Source organism: Mytilus californianus, unplaced genomic scaffold (genome assembly GCF_021869535.1).
Source record: "Mytilus californianus isolate M0D057914Y unplaced genomic scaffold, xbMytCali1.0.p SCAF_1, whole genome shotgun sequence".
Lineage (NCBI taxonomy): Eukaryota > Metazoa > Mollusca > Bivalvia > Mytilida > Mytilidae > Mytilus > Mytilus californianus.
The window spans coordinates 8,379,368-8,395,072 of NW_026262581.1; the positions used below are offsets into that span (position 1 = coordinate 8,379,368).

Consider the following 15,705-nt stretch of genomic DNA (forward strand, 5'->3'; position numbering starts at 1 on the left):
TAGCATAAAAATGTAATTATAAAAATTTAATGCTTCTTTTTATAATTTTAAAGGGTTGTACAAGCACTGATCGTATGAACATTTTTAGAATGAAGAGCTGTGCTTCAGTCAACACTTTTACACCTCAATCAAATTTCTACAAGAAGCATTCAATTCTTAAGTGAAAAGTAACGTTTCTAAGAGAAAGGTATTAAACAAAATAAAAAAGTTACTTAACTCTTCAAAACTTATTTTGAAACTGTAACCTACATTTTTGTTTTAAATATTAGTGGTTAAACTATGTTGTTAAAAATATATGCAAATGCATATTGTCTTGTTTTCATAATTTATGGAGATAAATGCATTAATAATTTATTAAGATGACATTTTAAAAAAATATTAATCTTTGCTGCACATTTATTAATTATTCACATAGTCCTTAGCATGGTACAATTTTCTAAAATCTACCTATTTTCCACATCTAAGTTTTTCGAGCACACCACTGTAACAGGAACTTTTAATATAAAATGTTGTGTTTTTGTAAATATAAATATTCAAAAGGTAAGTATGGTCAGGTTAAAAAATTAAAGGAAAATATTTTAACAAGAAAGATTATCCGTTTAAAGATTTTACAATTTTTTAAAGAATTTAGGAACAGGTCTTCCTGATTTTTGTACATGAATGCACAGTCTACTTGATGTATTCACATCCGAACAATGTTTGAATTTGTTTATGACTTAATTCCAAAAGTGTAAACCTTTCCTGCATATCAATTGATTTTGCTGGTAATTTTTTCCTGAATATCTCTAGACAAGTTGCTTATATATACAGAGAATTTGTGTGTAACAGTGATATATACAGCCTACATAGAAAATAAAATATATTGAGGTTTGTATCCAAGTAGTTTATTCCCAGAGCAACATTTCAAATCAATTTTACACAAAACTCATATAACCTGCTGTTCTTATAATTTGCCATATCAAGAGGGAAACAATTACATTATATTGTAATCTTAGTTTTATTTTCACTTTTTCATTATTACTGTTTACCATTTAACATTTCCTTTGGAACTTTTAATCCTGTGGATTCATTTGTTTTTGTGGGTACCAATTTTCGTAGATTGAGACAAAATTGCCGTACTTTGTGGATATTTGATTTCGTAGTTTTTCCATATTCTGCAAACAAGACTACAGAAAATTTGTAATTCGTTGAACATTTAATTTTAAATTCTCTGTTCACCTGTACCCACGATAATGGGTATCCCACTAATAGTAATGAACCCATAATAAATTTTCAGTGTTTGCCAGGGAGGAATTTTTAGCCACTAGATTTTCCATAGTATCGTGATCAAAATTTTATTTCTTTTTTTTTTGCTTAACATTGCTTCTTGCACCAGAAACCTTGCAATATATAAATTATGATCATATATAAAATCTGTAGGTTTTCCATAATTGATACAACCAAGAATAAAAGTATTATTGTGATTAATTTTAATATGGCTTGGTACTTGCTTTTTGTAAACAAATGCATGTTAAAATTTTCATTAAACTATACATTACATGCACTTGACAAAGAGGTCAAATTTGAAGTGACATACATTTTTTAATTGTTGGATATGCTATTTAAACAAGGAAATGTGATACATTTAAGTACTTTCTATGCTGAAAAAATGGTATAATCTACTTAAAGTATGTTTTTTTGTTTTCCATGTAATTAAAGGGACTCTTTTTCAGGTATTTGTTATTTCTGCCAAAATCAATATTCCTGAGTAGTATGTAATATTTGTGAAAACGCAGGGTTTATTTTTTAAATAATATACATTTTTTCCTATAGAACTTTAATTCAATGAAAATAAGCAAGAATGACCATATACTGTAAGCTGTAACATTTTCCAGTAAAAAATCAATACCAACAGAAATGTTTATGATATCACAAACATATAATAACTGACAATTCTGAAAAAAAATATAGATTATATCATTCTATATACAAATAAAGAGAAGTGGTATGATTGCACATGAGAAAACTATCCACAAGTGATCAAAGGATATATGGGTCATTGTACAGCTTTCAACAATGAGCAAAACCCATGCTGTATAGTCAACTATAAAAGACGCTGAAATGACAAGAAATGAAACAATTCAAATAAGAAAAACAACTGCCTAATTTATGACAAAACAATTAACAAAAAACAAATATGGCAGACAGCAACCAAGAACAACTACTGAATTACAGACACATGACTTGGGAAAGGCACATAAAGAATGTGATGGAGTTGAACATGTTATGAGTGCTCAACATCATCTTATCAACATTATATCATATATATACGAGGTGTAAATACTCTTTCTTATTAAAAGTATGACAAAAAAAAGGTCAGATAATCCTAAGAGATTTTAGCACCTACCTTCCAATACAAAGTCACATTACGATTGTTATTCCTACAGCCCTCAACCGATACAACATAACTTCCAGGAAAAACTTCTGGTGGTCGGTCAGGGACTAAATAAGAAAAAAATATATTATTACAGCTATTTCTTATTATAAGAAATATAAAAAAAAAAAAAAAACAGCTTATAATTCCCTTCTCATGTTGCAGGAACAATCATTTAAGAAGCCGACACTATCTTCTAACTTAAATTAATGTAATTCTAAGAATTAAACTTTCCCATAGTAACTTACACATAACACCAAATAAAATGTAATAATTGTACTGAACATCATTGCTTTATGAGAAATTTCTACCTGCAAATGTAAGTGTTTTAATTTCATTATTAGTATGTTAACTAGAATAAAACTCATTTGTTATCACTCATTACAAAAATCTATAGCTACAGAAAGGCAGTAAAGGAGGGGAATAGCCATCTCCATATGGCTGTAATAAAAGTTTGTCAACCATTCCAAAACTTCCATGAGATATGTGACTACTTGTTATATCATTGTATACCAGCATAATAACCTCTAAATTCTCAGCAGAATAATGGCATTTCTAAATATATTTAAGCCTCATAATTATTATCAGGTCAAAAGTATGTAGAACATGTAGAATAAAATTTAAATGAATCTACTTATTGTACAATTATATATTATATTTTGGCCCTTTATCTGAAAGATAATGGAAAGGAACACTGTTATATTTTCGAACCTCAGGTAAATTATGATGTTATGATTGGTTTAACGTCGTCATGTGGTGACCCACATAGGGGGTCAGTAGCAAACCATATAACTTATAATGTATTTTTATACTTTCATCAGTGATTTGTAACTAGAATAATATACCAAAAATCACCCCAACTCTGCCACACTAACTGAAAAGTTGAAAATTTCTCTTTTATGAGATGGAAAATAGCAGGATGTGAAAAGCAATTATTCATATCTAAAGAAGATTTAGCAAATGAATAAGAGTATCTGTACAAAAAATCTTACGGTCTGTCTCTGTTGTGGTGATGTTGATCACAGGTTCACTAGGATATCCAATATCCTCTCCTGGTCGTGTCACTATTGATATTTGATATTCTGTGTTTGGCTTTAGATCACAAACTGTTGTGTTAAATTCTCTTGACTCTTTTACCTGCATTAAAAAACATAATATTTTCATCACAAATTCAACTTGCACATTATTCGTTCAATTTCAATTTAAAAAAGTCAGAAATTTAATTTAAAGAATACTAAACTAACAAATTCTTAGTGAAACTAGAACTGACATGTAAGGATTGGCATGAGAGAGTAAACTAACAAATTCTTAGTGAAACTAGAACTGACATGTAAGGATTGGCATGAGAGAGTAAACTAACAAATTCTTAGTGAAACTAGAACTGACATGTAAGGATTGGCATGAGAGAGTAAACTAACAAATTCTTAGTGAAACTAGAACTGACATGTAAGGATTGGCATGACAGAGGAACAGAACAGATACTATATTTAAAACTGATGCAAATAAAGCAGTATATGTTCATGGGTGAGGAAAGAAAAATAATTTTGTATATGTTCTTCATAATACTGTGAAAGTACTTTTATTCGTGGGTATCAATTTTCGTGGTTTTAACAAAAGTTACATGTTAATGGGTTCTTAAATTCGTGGAATTAAGTTTTCTGAGAAAAAAATCGAGTGAAGTATTTGAAGCCATCCCAAAACGAAGATTTTTGAGAATATCTATATGTTGTTTTGTAATATTTTGTGGGACATTGCAAACTAAGGTGTTCATTTTCACTTACTTGATCGTCTTTCTTTACTGACAACATTCATTTTTTTTTTTTTATGAAATAATTGCTTTCGGAAAAAACTGATTTATCTATGCTTACAAATTGTCTTGATTGAAGAAGGAAATTGAAAGTAAACATTTTAATTGTTGCATACGTGTAATCATAAATTATGACACTGATTAACCTGAGATCGAATGATCAACAGATTGACGATTATCAAAGTTGTTAATTGGGCCATAAACATGTCACTTAACGAAAACGGTTACACAAAAAAATGCTACAAATGTACTTTGAATTGTGGAAATAATTCTTATGAAATAAAAAGCAAGCCCAATATGAAATGTTTTTTTTTTGTATGAGAATTATGAGGAGATAAAATGAACACTTCATCATTGTATATCATCACTGGAAGTCTGACTTTCATCGATCAAAAATATTTTTTCATGAGAATTGAAAGGTTAAAAAGTTATTCAGTTTAGGTTTCTAAAAGATTAGATGAGTAAAATCCTGTCTGAAGTTGTATATATAGTTCATAGTGCGTTTGCTGATATTCGATGTATTCTCTAGATTTTATGCCTGTATCCATGTAGTCAAAATTACATGAGGATCTTTCCATGTCTTGATTTAGACAACAGCTGTTATATTTCGTTGGACACTTAAATTTGTGGATAAAGTCATCCACGAAAATCACTAAAATTGGTACCCCACGAATAAAAGTACTTTCACAGTATTAATCAAGTTCTTTAAGTCAAAGCACTATGAAATTTTTTATGGATTTTGGCAACCATTTCATAATGGTGGCCCAAAGATAATTTGTGACACTGGGAATCAATTTGGAATAGGTTTTATACCTATATCTAAAAAAAAAATTGAAATCCTGGAACAAAAAGATGTTTCTCAAAATTTGTGATATTTTTTTTTAAATCTAAGCCTTTACCTAATACCACAACTAATTTGCCAAGTTTCACCCCTAAAAAATACACATACATGTATCTTCATATATGCATATAACTGTGAAAAATTTAATTGGTGTCCTCCCTTTGCTTTTAACTCAAAAGTGTGGGTAGGACAACAATAAAATTTTTCACATTTTTTTCTCTCAAATTTGTGATCTTTTAACAAACACTTTAGTTTTTTCAAAAATTAATTTACCAATTTTCACTAAAACATAATATTTACCTCTATAAATTATGCACACTAACTACATAATACATAATACATAATACATAATACATAATACATAATACATAATACATAATACATCGCCTTCCTACCTATATTTTGGAGTTTTGTGTTTAAAAAAATTGTTGATGAACAGACGGTCTAGACCACATAGGGCTCTCCATCCTCAATGCCGGGTCCTAATACAATAAATTTGTTTTCTTTAAAAGCTTTTCTTTCAACAAATGCAACTCGAAAACATGTATGGAGAATCACCTGGTAGCGAAATGCTATCTATGTAACTATAATCATTATTTGCTTAGTTTAAAGTAATATTTAAATCTGGCTTTTATAAAATCCATACTTAAAAATGTACTAACATAACGTATTTGCTTAATCGCAAGCTTACAGCAGTGTGAGTTTGCAATTAGACACAGTGGCCATTTTTGAAAAGACTGCAAGGATATCTAAAGACTGTTTTAGCACCACTGTATGTACTATAATACACTTAATTGTATCACAGTACCCAGGTTATATTTGTTTAACATAGCTTTTATTTAGGCTTAAGTAAATATTCAGCCTCTCTCTCCAGTTTTCAGACTCAATTTAAGATTTGACTAGGAATTGTATGCAAACACTACAACTTACCGACAAAAAAATTGAACTAGTGTGACAAATTTCAAACTTTTAATTCTTATCACCACAAAATGGGACTGTGAGTAGGCTATTGAGAAGGGTATAAGATGCACAATATGGTTTGGTTTTAATCAGGTATTACATTGAGTCATTGATATAAAAAAATGAATTGAGCAGTTATCAATCTGTTTTGTCATATTTACCTTATCATCGTTCCACTTTGAAGTAATATGGATGATGAATATCTTTGACCTGTGTACTCTCTTGTGTACCCACTTTAATGAGACACATTTACTTGTAATAGATGAAATCTCAATCATATCAACTGGACTTGGTTTCACTAAAATAAAATATATCTAATATTTAGTATCACTACTTGTGGAAGTCAGTTTAATGTTGTTACTTCATGTAAGAAGAGGTAGGTAATTCATTTCAATGAAAATTAGCATGATGCCTGGTACACCATATTGAACCATAAGTTCCTAGTCATATCTAACCTTTCAAACTCAGTCTATTTTTATTGTTGCCACTTCCATGCATATAATATCTGAACTAAGGTCCTAAATCCCTGTGCATTTTACTTGATTATAAAATGTTACCTACATACTCATTAATTAAGGACCGACCGTGCAAGGGCTCTATAGCCAGTCAAGGTCGTTAAAAACTTCCATATATATATTAATTAAGGAAGAACAATCAGAAAATAAAATTTATTTCCCCAGTGTTTGATCATAAATATGATGTTCAAATAGTAAACTGTTGGAGAAAAAAAATATGTTCAATATATTCACAAATACATACAATTAATTATAAATTTGAGTCATAATTCAAATCATTCTAAAAATATAGATCAAGATATATTATTATACTTTACTGTAAAAAGCCAAAATTTGATTGCCTAATATATAGGAAGGAGATTCTGGCTAAGCGGGAGACAATTTTTTTAATGTCAACCTCTCGTGCAGACCAATCAAAATTAATAATTTAAACAACTATGCATTGAATTTACATCAACAATTTTAAAGACAATGCTCAAGTTCTACTTTTTGGCCTCAGAACTTTTTCATAGACTGTCAAAATAAAAGATACATCTTGCTTTACTGTTGTTGTTTATCAAATAACTGTAACGTTGTAATGTACTTGATGTCATAGCTTATTACTTTCAATTTAAAATTTAAAAGACGATAATGGCAGATCATTCAGTATAATAAGTTAATTAACATAAAGCTGAGAGGGTGATAGAGCAGATTGTTACATAGAGAAAACACTGTCAATCTTGGCTTCACCTCAGTTGACAATGTTTTCTCAGGGTAACAATCTGCTCTATCACCAGTACCCTCTCAGCTATGTGTTATTTATATGTAATAAAATTATGAAAAGAAAAGTAGGGGTTAGTGGGCAAAATTTTTACATTGAGAAAACATTGTCAATCTTGGCTTCACCTCAGATTACAATGTTTTCTCAGGGTAACAATCTGCTCGATCACCCTCTCAGCTATGTGTTATTTATATAATATCACACAAGTTTTTTTCAAGAATTTCCTGTCAGTTTTTTAATAAAAAATTCTCTGTACAATGAAACTGCATGTGCCTCGTTTTGCCAAAAAGAAAAGAACTAGAGGCTCTCAAGAGCCGATGTCGCTCACCTGATTCTACTTTGGTTTTGGAAATCATGTTAAAATACATTCAAATCATAACAGATATCCTAATAATGAGTGAGGCCAAATTTGGTTTAATATTGGCCCTGTAATTTAATAAAAAATCCTGGTGGCCATCTTGAACAGTAAATCAGCAACAAAGTAACAACACTTCATCAGCACCTCATAAGAAACATTTATGCCATGTTTGGTTTCATTCCATTCAGTGCACCTCTAGAAGAAGCATTTGTATGTATTTCCAATAGGGTCTTATGTTAAAGGAAGTCCCCCGCTGGCTGCCATCATGGATGAAGGATCAGCTTCAAAGTAACAACACTTAGTCAGCACCTCATAAGGAACATTCAAGCCATGTTTGGTTTCAATCCATTCAGTGGTTCTCTAAAAGACGACATTTGTATGTATTGTCCATAAGGTCCTTTGTTAAACACTGTCCCCAGCTGGCAGCCATCTTGGATGATGGATCAGCTTCAAAGTAACAACACTTGGTCAGCACCTCAAAAGGAACATTTATGCCATGTTTGGTCTCATTCCATTCAGTGGTTCTTTAAAAGAAGACATTTGTATGTATTTCCCATAGGGTCCTATGTTAAACTAAGTCCCCCCCCCAAGGCGGCCATCTTGGATGATGGATCGGCTTCAAAGTAACAACACTTGGTCAGCACCTCATAAGGAACATTCATGCCATGTTTGGTTTCATTCCATTCAGTGGTTCTCTAAAAGAAGACATTTGTAAATATTTCCCATAGGGTCCTATGTTAAACTAAGTCCCCCCCCCCAAGGCGGCCATCTTGGATAATGGATCGGCTTCAAAGTAACAACACTTGGTCAGCACCTCATAAGGAACATTCATGCCATGTTTGGTTTTATTCCATTCAGTGGTTCTTTAAAAGAAGACATTTGTATGTATTTCCCATAGGGTCCTATGTTAAACTAAGTTCCCCCCCCCCCCCCCCCCCCCCCCCAGGCGGCCATCTTGGATGATGGATCGGCTTCAAAGTAACAACACTTGGTCAGCACCTCATAAGGAACATTCATGCCATGTTTGGTTTCATTCCATTCAGTGATTCTCTAAAAGAAAACATTTAACAAAAAGTTAAGGATGACGACAACGGACGACGACAACGATGACAACGACGGATGACGACGGACGCCAAGTGATGAGAAAAGCTCACTTGGTCCTTCGGGCCAGGTGAGCTAAAAAGAAAATAAAAAGTTTTTCCTGTCTGCTGACCCTTTAAAATTATTTTGTGTTAGGGGAACCAACATTCATATTTGCAATGGCCTAAATGCAAAAAATGCATATGCTTGTACTTTATGATTCATGACATCATACTTTAATTATCTGCACACCAAATAAATTCCAATTATTGAGGTAACTATGAGGGCAAAACTATTGAATGATAAATGTCATAACCAACAAATTAAAACTTAACCTGTATTTTAGTCCCTGAAATTGTGTTCCAAATTCAAAAGATTTGGTCAAGCAGACTAATTGATATTTTGGTTTTAGTCATAGACACATGTAAGTGCTCTTGGATCTGTACATTGTGTCTTTTGTGTTTTTGTTAGGCTTTTTATGTACTTTGTATAGATCAGATAAGTAAAGCCCTTTTCAACTGATTTTTATAGTTTGTTCTTTTGTTGTACTGTTACACCACTGTCCCAGGTTAGGGGAGGTTTGGTGGCAACAAACATGTTTAACCCCGTCACATTCTGTATGTGCCTGTCCCAAGTCAAGAGCCTGTATTTCAGTGGTTGTCATATGTTGCTGTAAATCATATTTGTATTTCAGTGGTTGTCATATGTTGCTGTAAATCATATTTGTTTATCTTTTATTGTTGTGTACATAAATCAGGCCTTTAGTTTTCTCATTTGAATTGTTTTACATTTGTCATTACGAGGCCTTTACAGCTTACTATCAATATGGGTTTTGCTCATTGTTGAAGGCCATACAATGACCTATAATTGTCAACTTCTGTTATCATTTATTTCTGGTGGAGAGTTAAGGATGTTTGCTACTCTTGTTTTTCACTTTTTGTCAGATATTTGGAATCTTCTAGTTTTATCCATGTAGTGCCAATAAAAATATTGCCCGCTAACCCCTACTTTTCTTTTCATTATTTTATTACATATAGTTTAAAAAAGCCATTTTTGAAAATCTTATAAAATCCTTGTTATTTTTTCATAGTTTTTGAAAGAAAAAAGGTGCCAATGTTAAATGTATGAAAAATCTAGAGAGAATCTTTTCCCACCGTTATCAATTGGTTATATCTCAAAAACCAAAGACAGGACCTGTCATTTTTTTCTGCTTTTTAAGTTCAATTATTAATTATTATTTTAAAACAGAGGAGCAATTCATCCTTAATAAGTTGTCTCATTGGCAATCATACCACATATTCTTATTCTTATATATAATCATAACTATATACTACCCTCACCTCATTCAAGGTGCATATGTAATAATTTTAAAATCATTAATCCACATGAATATGTTAATAAGACAGAATTCCAAGTCATAAAGCAGTTAAAAAATCATGAACATCTGTACAAAAATTTGTTACCTTGAACAATAAATAGGCGTTAATAATCATAGCTTTAAATAGCCTTGTACAAGTATAAAATCTGTTTTAAAACTTAGTTTTGGTCCCGGTATCATGGCTAGCATGTTCTATTATCTACTGCATCATTTTAAGACAAAGATTAGTGTGGTCAAATTTTGTATGTAAAACAAAGACTGGAAATTTATGTGAAAAAAAAATTACACATATGTATTACAACAAAGTAAGGAAAAGAGAAGAAAATGTAATTTTTGTCACAAAAATAGTTTTATAATTTATGTTGATATTAGCAAATTATTTTTACAATAAGGAAAAGATTAGTAGCAATTATTTATATAATACTTGGTCAGTAATCAGTTTAGACAAATGATGACATTTTACCAGATTTAGCTTGTTTAACAGTTATCCAACCTGTGTCCACCGATACATCACGCAAGGTGTTTTTCACATTTACATTTAAGTACAAAGTAGATCTATCAAACGAAATCCCTCCTCCTTGATACAATGAACAATTCAGTAAATTCATATTAGGACAGCTTCCAGAATTACCACTGTAAGATAAAATATATACCCATGAGAATGTTTTTTTAAATAATTTTAAAGTATGTATAGTTGATTTTCTTTCTAAACCAATATATATATTCATAAATTGATAACAAGAATATATTGTTAGTTACATTATAAAAAGCTGGCAACAGTGAAAGCTTTTGAGGTCTACGAACATAATGTTAAGAGGGCTAATCAAAATCAAAATGTTCCATTAACTTTATATTTCTTACAGTTGATTTAAAATTTGTACCGCAAAGGCAACAAATTCATATATGGCTTATATGCAATATCATTGCATGAATTTTATGCCCAACTGATACGAGAAGCAATTTTAAGTATTGGTTTTATTCAACTATTATATAAAATTTTTCAACTGTTGAACACCATTGCAGCTTTGATAAAACCAATTAGATAATTAGTTTTTAAGCCATAAATATCCTGCCATGAACGACAATATTCATTACCACTATATTGACATAAATTTGAAAAACCACTAAAATTTGCCTTCATTAACCTTTTATGGTCAAATTAAAACAGTTACTGAAGTGAAAATGACCAAACTTTATTATTTAGTATCTAAGAAATGAACTTGGGATATTAAACTTATTAGGAATCAATGAAGCATAAATGATAGGATTTGTTATACTCTCTCTGGAATGCATAAAGTTTTATAATTGTATATCACTTACTATCAAAAAATCAACTCAAAGTAAAACTTATTATAAAGTAAATAGAGTGAAGTATGTAAGTCAAAGAGACCTACTTTTGAATAAACACTTAAATACTCTCCTCAACATATCTTTACCCATCTATATGACATTATGTAACCTCATCATTGAAATCTGAACATCGACCTTTAACTTATTACATGTGAATGTGTCAGAGTGTGTCAGAGTGACTAGGAAGCTGGTTTACTACTCAAGATGCATCCTTGCACCAGTGATATGATTGTCATTCAACTAGCATCTTGAAGATCTGAACTCAAGAATATACCAGAGTTCAAATGCTAAAAAATTTCCTGCTAGACTTATTATTGATTTTTTAATCTTTAATTTGTTTGGATGTGTGGTCTTCATTTTAGTGGTGTCTTCAACCTATGCCAACATTTGAAAAATATATATTCAACCTATGCCTACAAACAAAATACAATGGGTGTTGTTATAACAATTAATATTTATTTACAGGTAAAATACAGTCAGTATTTTAAAGCATTAAAAATTACTCCTTTAGAATAAAATAAACAACAGTTAAATACTTGCAAAATTATGTTGTAGTAAAAATATTCTTGTAAGGTAAAATACTTCCAAAATTTTGTTGTTCTAAATATAAAATTTAAACAAAACAAACAAAAATAATTGAATAAATAAAAAATTATAAAAATTAAAAACAATTAAAGTAAAAAAAATTTTTTTGGGGATTTTTTTAATATACAAGATTTGCTCACTTATGACTTGTTGCTGAGTATCCAAGCTAAAAATGTATTAAATCTGATTCATGTTCTATATCTAAATTTTAATTTTATTTTGAAAAAGTGCTTTATTAATTTTGGTAATCATATATAAAAAATGGGCTTAAACTAGTTTTCACAGAGCTCTTTAATTCAGTACGATTTCTAAGTCTTAGAAACATAATTACCCATTGAATCTAACAATATTTTATAAAAGAATAGAAATATATACACAGAGAATTACAATTTGCTGAGCACATATGAGTAGCGGCATAATTATTTTAATGTACATGATATGTATAAACGGTAATATGTCAGACTGCTTCTGAAATTTTCAGATTTTGACATGCCAGATATGTTCTTTCTAGAAAATATACCAAAGGGACATTCAAACTCATAAGTCGAAAATAAACTGACAACGCCATGGCAAAAAAGAAAAAGACCAAAAGACAAACAACAGTATACAAAACACAACATAGAAAACGAAAGACTGAGCAACACAAAACCCACCATAAACCGGGTGTGGTCTCAGGTGTCCCACAGTATTATCAGATATATTTTTATATAATATGTATATATATGTCTCTGGTATGATGTAATAGTGAACATTGTAAAATTGTATTTAATTCTGAAGTCAGTATTTACGAAATATGTGTTTTTTGTATATTAGAATACATGGATGGAAATGCAGAATAAAGCACTATTGTAATAAGAAGTAACACACATATATACAAAAACACAATTATTTCATAGATACTGAACTGTGAAAAAATACACTTTTCAATGTGAAGCCGATTTTAAATAGTGCTATATTCATTATTTCCATGCATTTGACGTAATTCTATACTTTTAGAAAAATATCATCAAACATTTTCATCATATATTGTATGATATTCACATGATACTGGTATATCCTGAACATGCATGAAATCTTTGCCACTGGACTTTAAGCAACCTTCAATCATCAATTATTTTATTATGTTAATTCCTAATACAAAAGAGATCAGCAACACATAGAGTTGCCTTCATTTTTACTATTACAAGTAACAAAAATAGTAGTGGGTACACTTTAACGCCAATTTTAAACTGGTTGTTAATTGATTGGCCCCTAATTATTTTTTGTTTTTATAACACTTAATCTGTTATATTTTATTCAACCTATGCCAACACTTTTTCAAACAATTTTATACCTAAATTTCAAAATGTTGGCATAGGTTGAATGAACCATTTTAGTAATAATCACTTAATATTACAAATATATATCCTTGATAAAGGGCTGCTTCCCTGTATGAGGGTTTTAATCTGAAATTTGAGATCATCTCTTCACATGTTTGATGGATGCCATCATGACTTAGTTGACTGTTACTGAATATGTGTCATTAATATATCTGTGGTAAACCTCAATTTGTACTTAACTCAATCCTATCCTGGTTCCACTTTCATGACTTATAATCACTTATCATTGCCAGGAGCATCACAACAGGAGCAACTAGTGGAGCAAAAATTGTTATCCATTTCTGAGCACCTGAATTCATCCCTTTTTGTGGTTGGGACGTTAAGCACAATCTTAAGGTTTTTGGGCAGTATTTTGTGGGCAATTGTTTGTCTTTCCCTTTCATTTTCTTTTAACTTTGGTGTTGCCTCATTTTCGTTTTGACATGCAATATAATTACCCTGTTGGGATTTTTTTACTATGTTGCATATTGTACATTGCATATATGTATTTATAAAATCTTCCAATGCAAATCCCCTAGACTTCACATATATATATATATATACATAAAAATAATCAGTAAAATAAAGAAAGCTGTAAACTAAAATAAATAACTGCATTAGCTAGTTATACAAGTATTTTACTTCATGCAGACAGACTACAATAAGACATCTATTTCTAGCAGGAGCTTAAATAATTGAAAAAGAGTATAATCACCTCTCTCTATAAATTTAGATATTTTATGCCACTTAATGAGTTACAAAAGGGAACTAGACAAAATGATGCCCCTGCACTCCACTCTGAAGTAACTGTATTATAAAAAAGTAAATGTAGGACTTTCTTTGAGATATTATTGTGTCTGGGAGAATGCAAAGTGTTATTCTAAAATACACAAAGTTGAGCATGGGAGCACATAGGTCTATGGTTCACTGTAGGAGGAGTTATGCGGAAACGCTATGCACCTCTTATGCAAGTAAATACTCCAAAAAATGACAAAGTTCAACTATCTCCCAAAAGAGCAAATATTAATAAAAATCAAAACCCTGACCACATGCACACCTTCAATATATGTACAAACAGCCAGCAAAGTGAAAACTTCATAGCATTCAAACTGCAGGAGGAGTTATTTGAAAATACTATATACCCATAATGGAACGGACGGACCTTAAACAATATGTCCCCCCCCCCCCCCCCCCCCCCAACTTTTAGTTGCTGGGTTATAAAAATGAAAAAAATCAGCATTCCCCTCATTTTATATCCTTACTTTTATAAGCAAGCAAAAACATCAGTATGATAATTAAAGTTTCCATACTTTCACATTTTTAAACAGTGTACATATAATCCTAAGATCAATCTTAACTAGTTGCAATTATTTAAGTGGACTACAACTAATGTTTCCACCTTTATCTATAAAGGTCACTCCAGTAAAGAAAAGGCCAAACAAACACATACTACTACTGTCAAGGTTATTGTCATGATAAAGAAGAATATATGGTAAATAGGAGATAATCTTAATTGTTTCAATATATTAAACAATATATAATATGAGGTGGCGGGGCTTGACTCTCAACCCCACCACTGGAAAAATTCTGTGGTGTACTAAAAATGCCTTTAATGTCATAGGAATTCAAAATATGTCTTTATGGTTTGGGGGATGGAACCTGAGCAGTTTGTGATGTATTAAACAATCTAAGATAAGGGGTTGGGGCAAAACTCCCTAAAACAAAACCTTTGGTCCACTGCTAAGGTCTAGTCATGACTATGAACAATTATATGGTTTAAGGGTGGGCATCTGAACATTTTTCTAGATATTATTTACTTAACAATAAATGATATGACAGGGAGGGGGCATCTCCTACAGGGACAAAACCTATAGTGCACTAGAAAAGTCAAGGTAATTTAGAAAAATATGGTTTTGAGGTGTGGATCTGAACTTTTATTAAGATATTTAAAAATTTATTATAAGATTGGGAGAGGAATGACACCCCCTCCCTTTTTCTCAAGGGTCAAACCCTTAAGGACACTGAAAAGATTTTTCCATGGCAAACAAGAAAAAATATGGTTTTGTGGTTGACATTAAAATGTCAATGTCGGAGGTCAATTTCAATGGTACATTACACATTTTCTTAAGGTGGTGTACCCATGCACCAAATATCAAAAGTTAATGTCAAAGTATAATAAAAAAAAAGCTATGTGTGGACACAATAGTCCCCAAAAAAGTCCCTATGAAACATTTCTCCAAAGTTGGTAGCTGTTGACCTTACTGCAAGCTTTTCAGGGTTTTGCTGACATTACTACAACT

The 15,705-nt window shown here is 30.9% G+C and overlaps 1 protein-coding gene across 4 annotated transcripts in view; it reads right to left on the bottom strand.

Annotated features, from left to right (window-relative positions):
• The window catches only part of LOC127698655 (uncharacterized), a 78,628-nt gene that overhangs the window by 33,853 nt on the left and 29,070 nt on the right, over window positions 1–15,705 (bottom strand). For all 4 annotated transcript variants that reach the window (XM_052202244.1, XM_052202254.1, XM_052202262.1 and 1 more), the window contains 4 exons: window positions 10,576–10,745; window positions 6,183–6,319; window positions 3,406–3,550; window positions 2,387–2,481 (listed from right to left, as the gene is read on the bottom strand). In XM_052202244.1, the coding sequence (XP_052058204.1) occupies window positions 2,387–2,481; window positions 3,406–3,550; window positions 6,183–6,319; window positions 10,576–10,745 (547 nt within the window). The remainder of the gene's footprint in view (window positions 1–2,386; window positions 2,482–3,405; window positions 3,551–6,182; window positions 6,320–10,575; window positions 10,746–15,705) is intronic.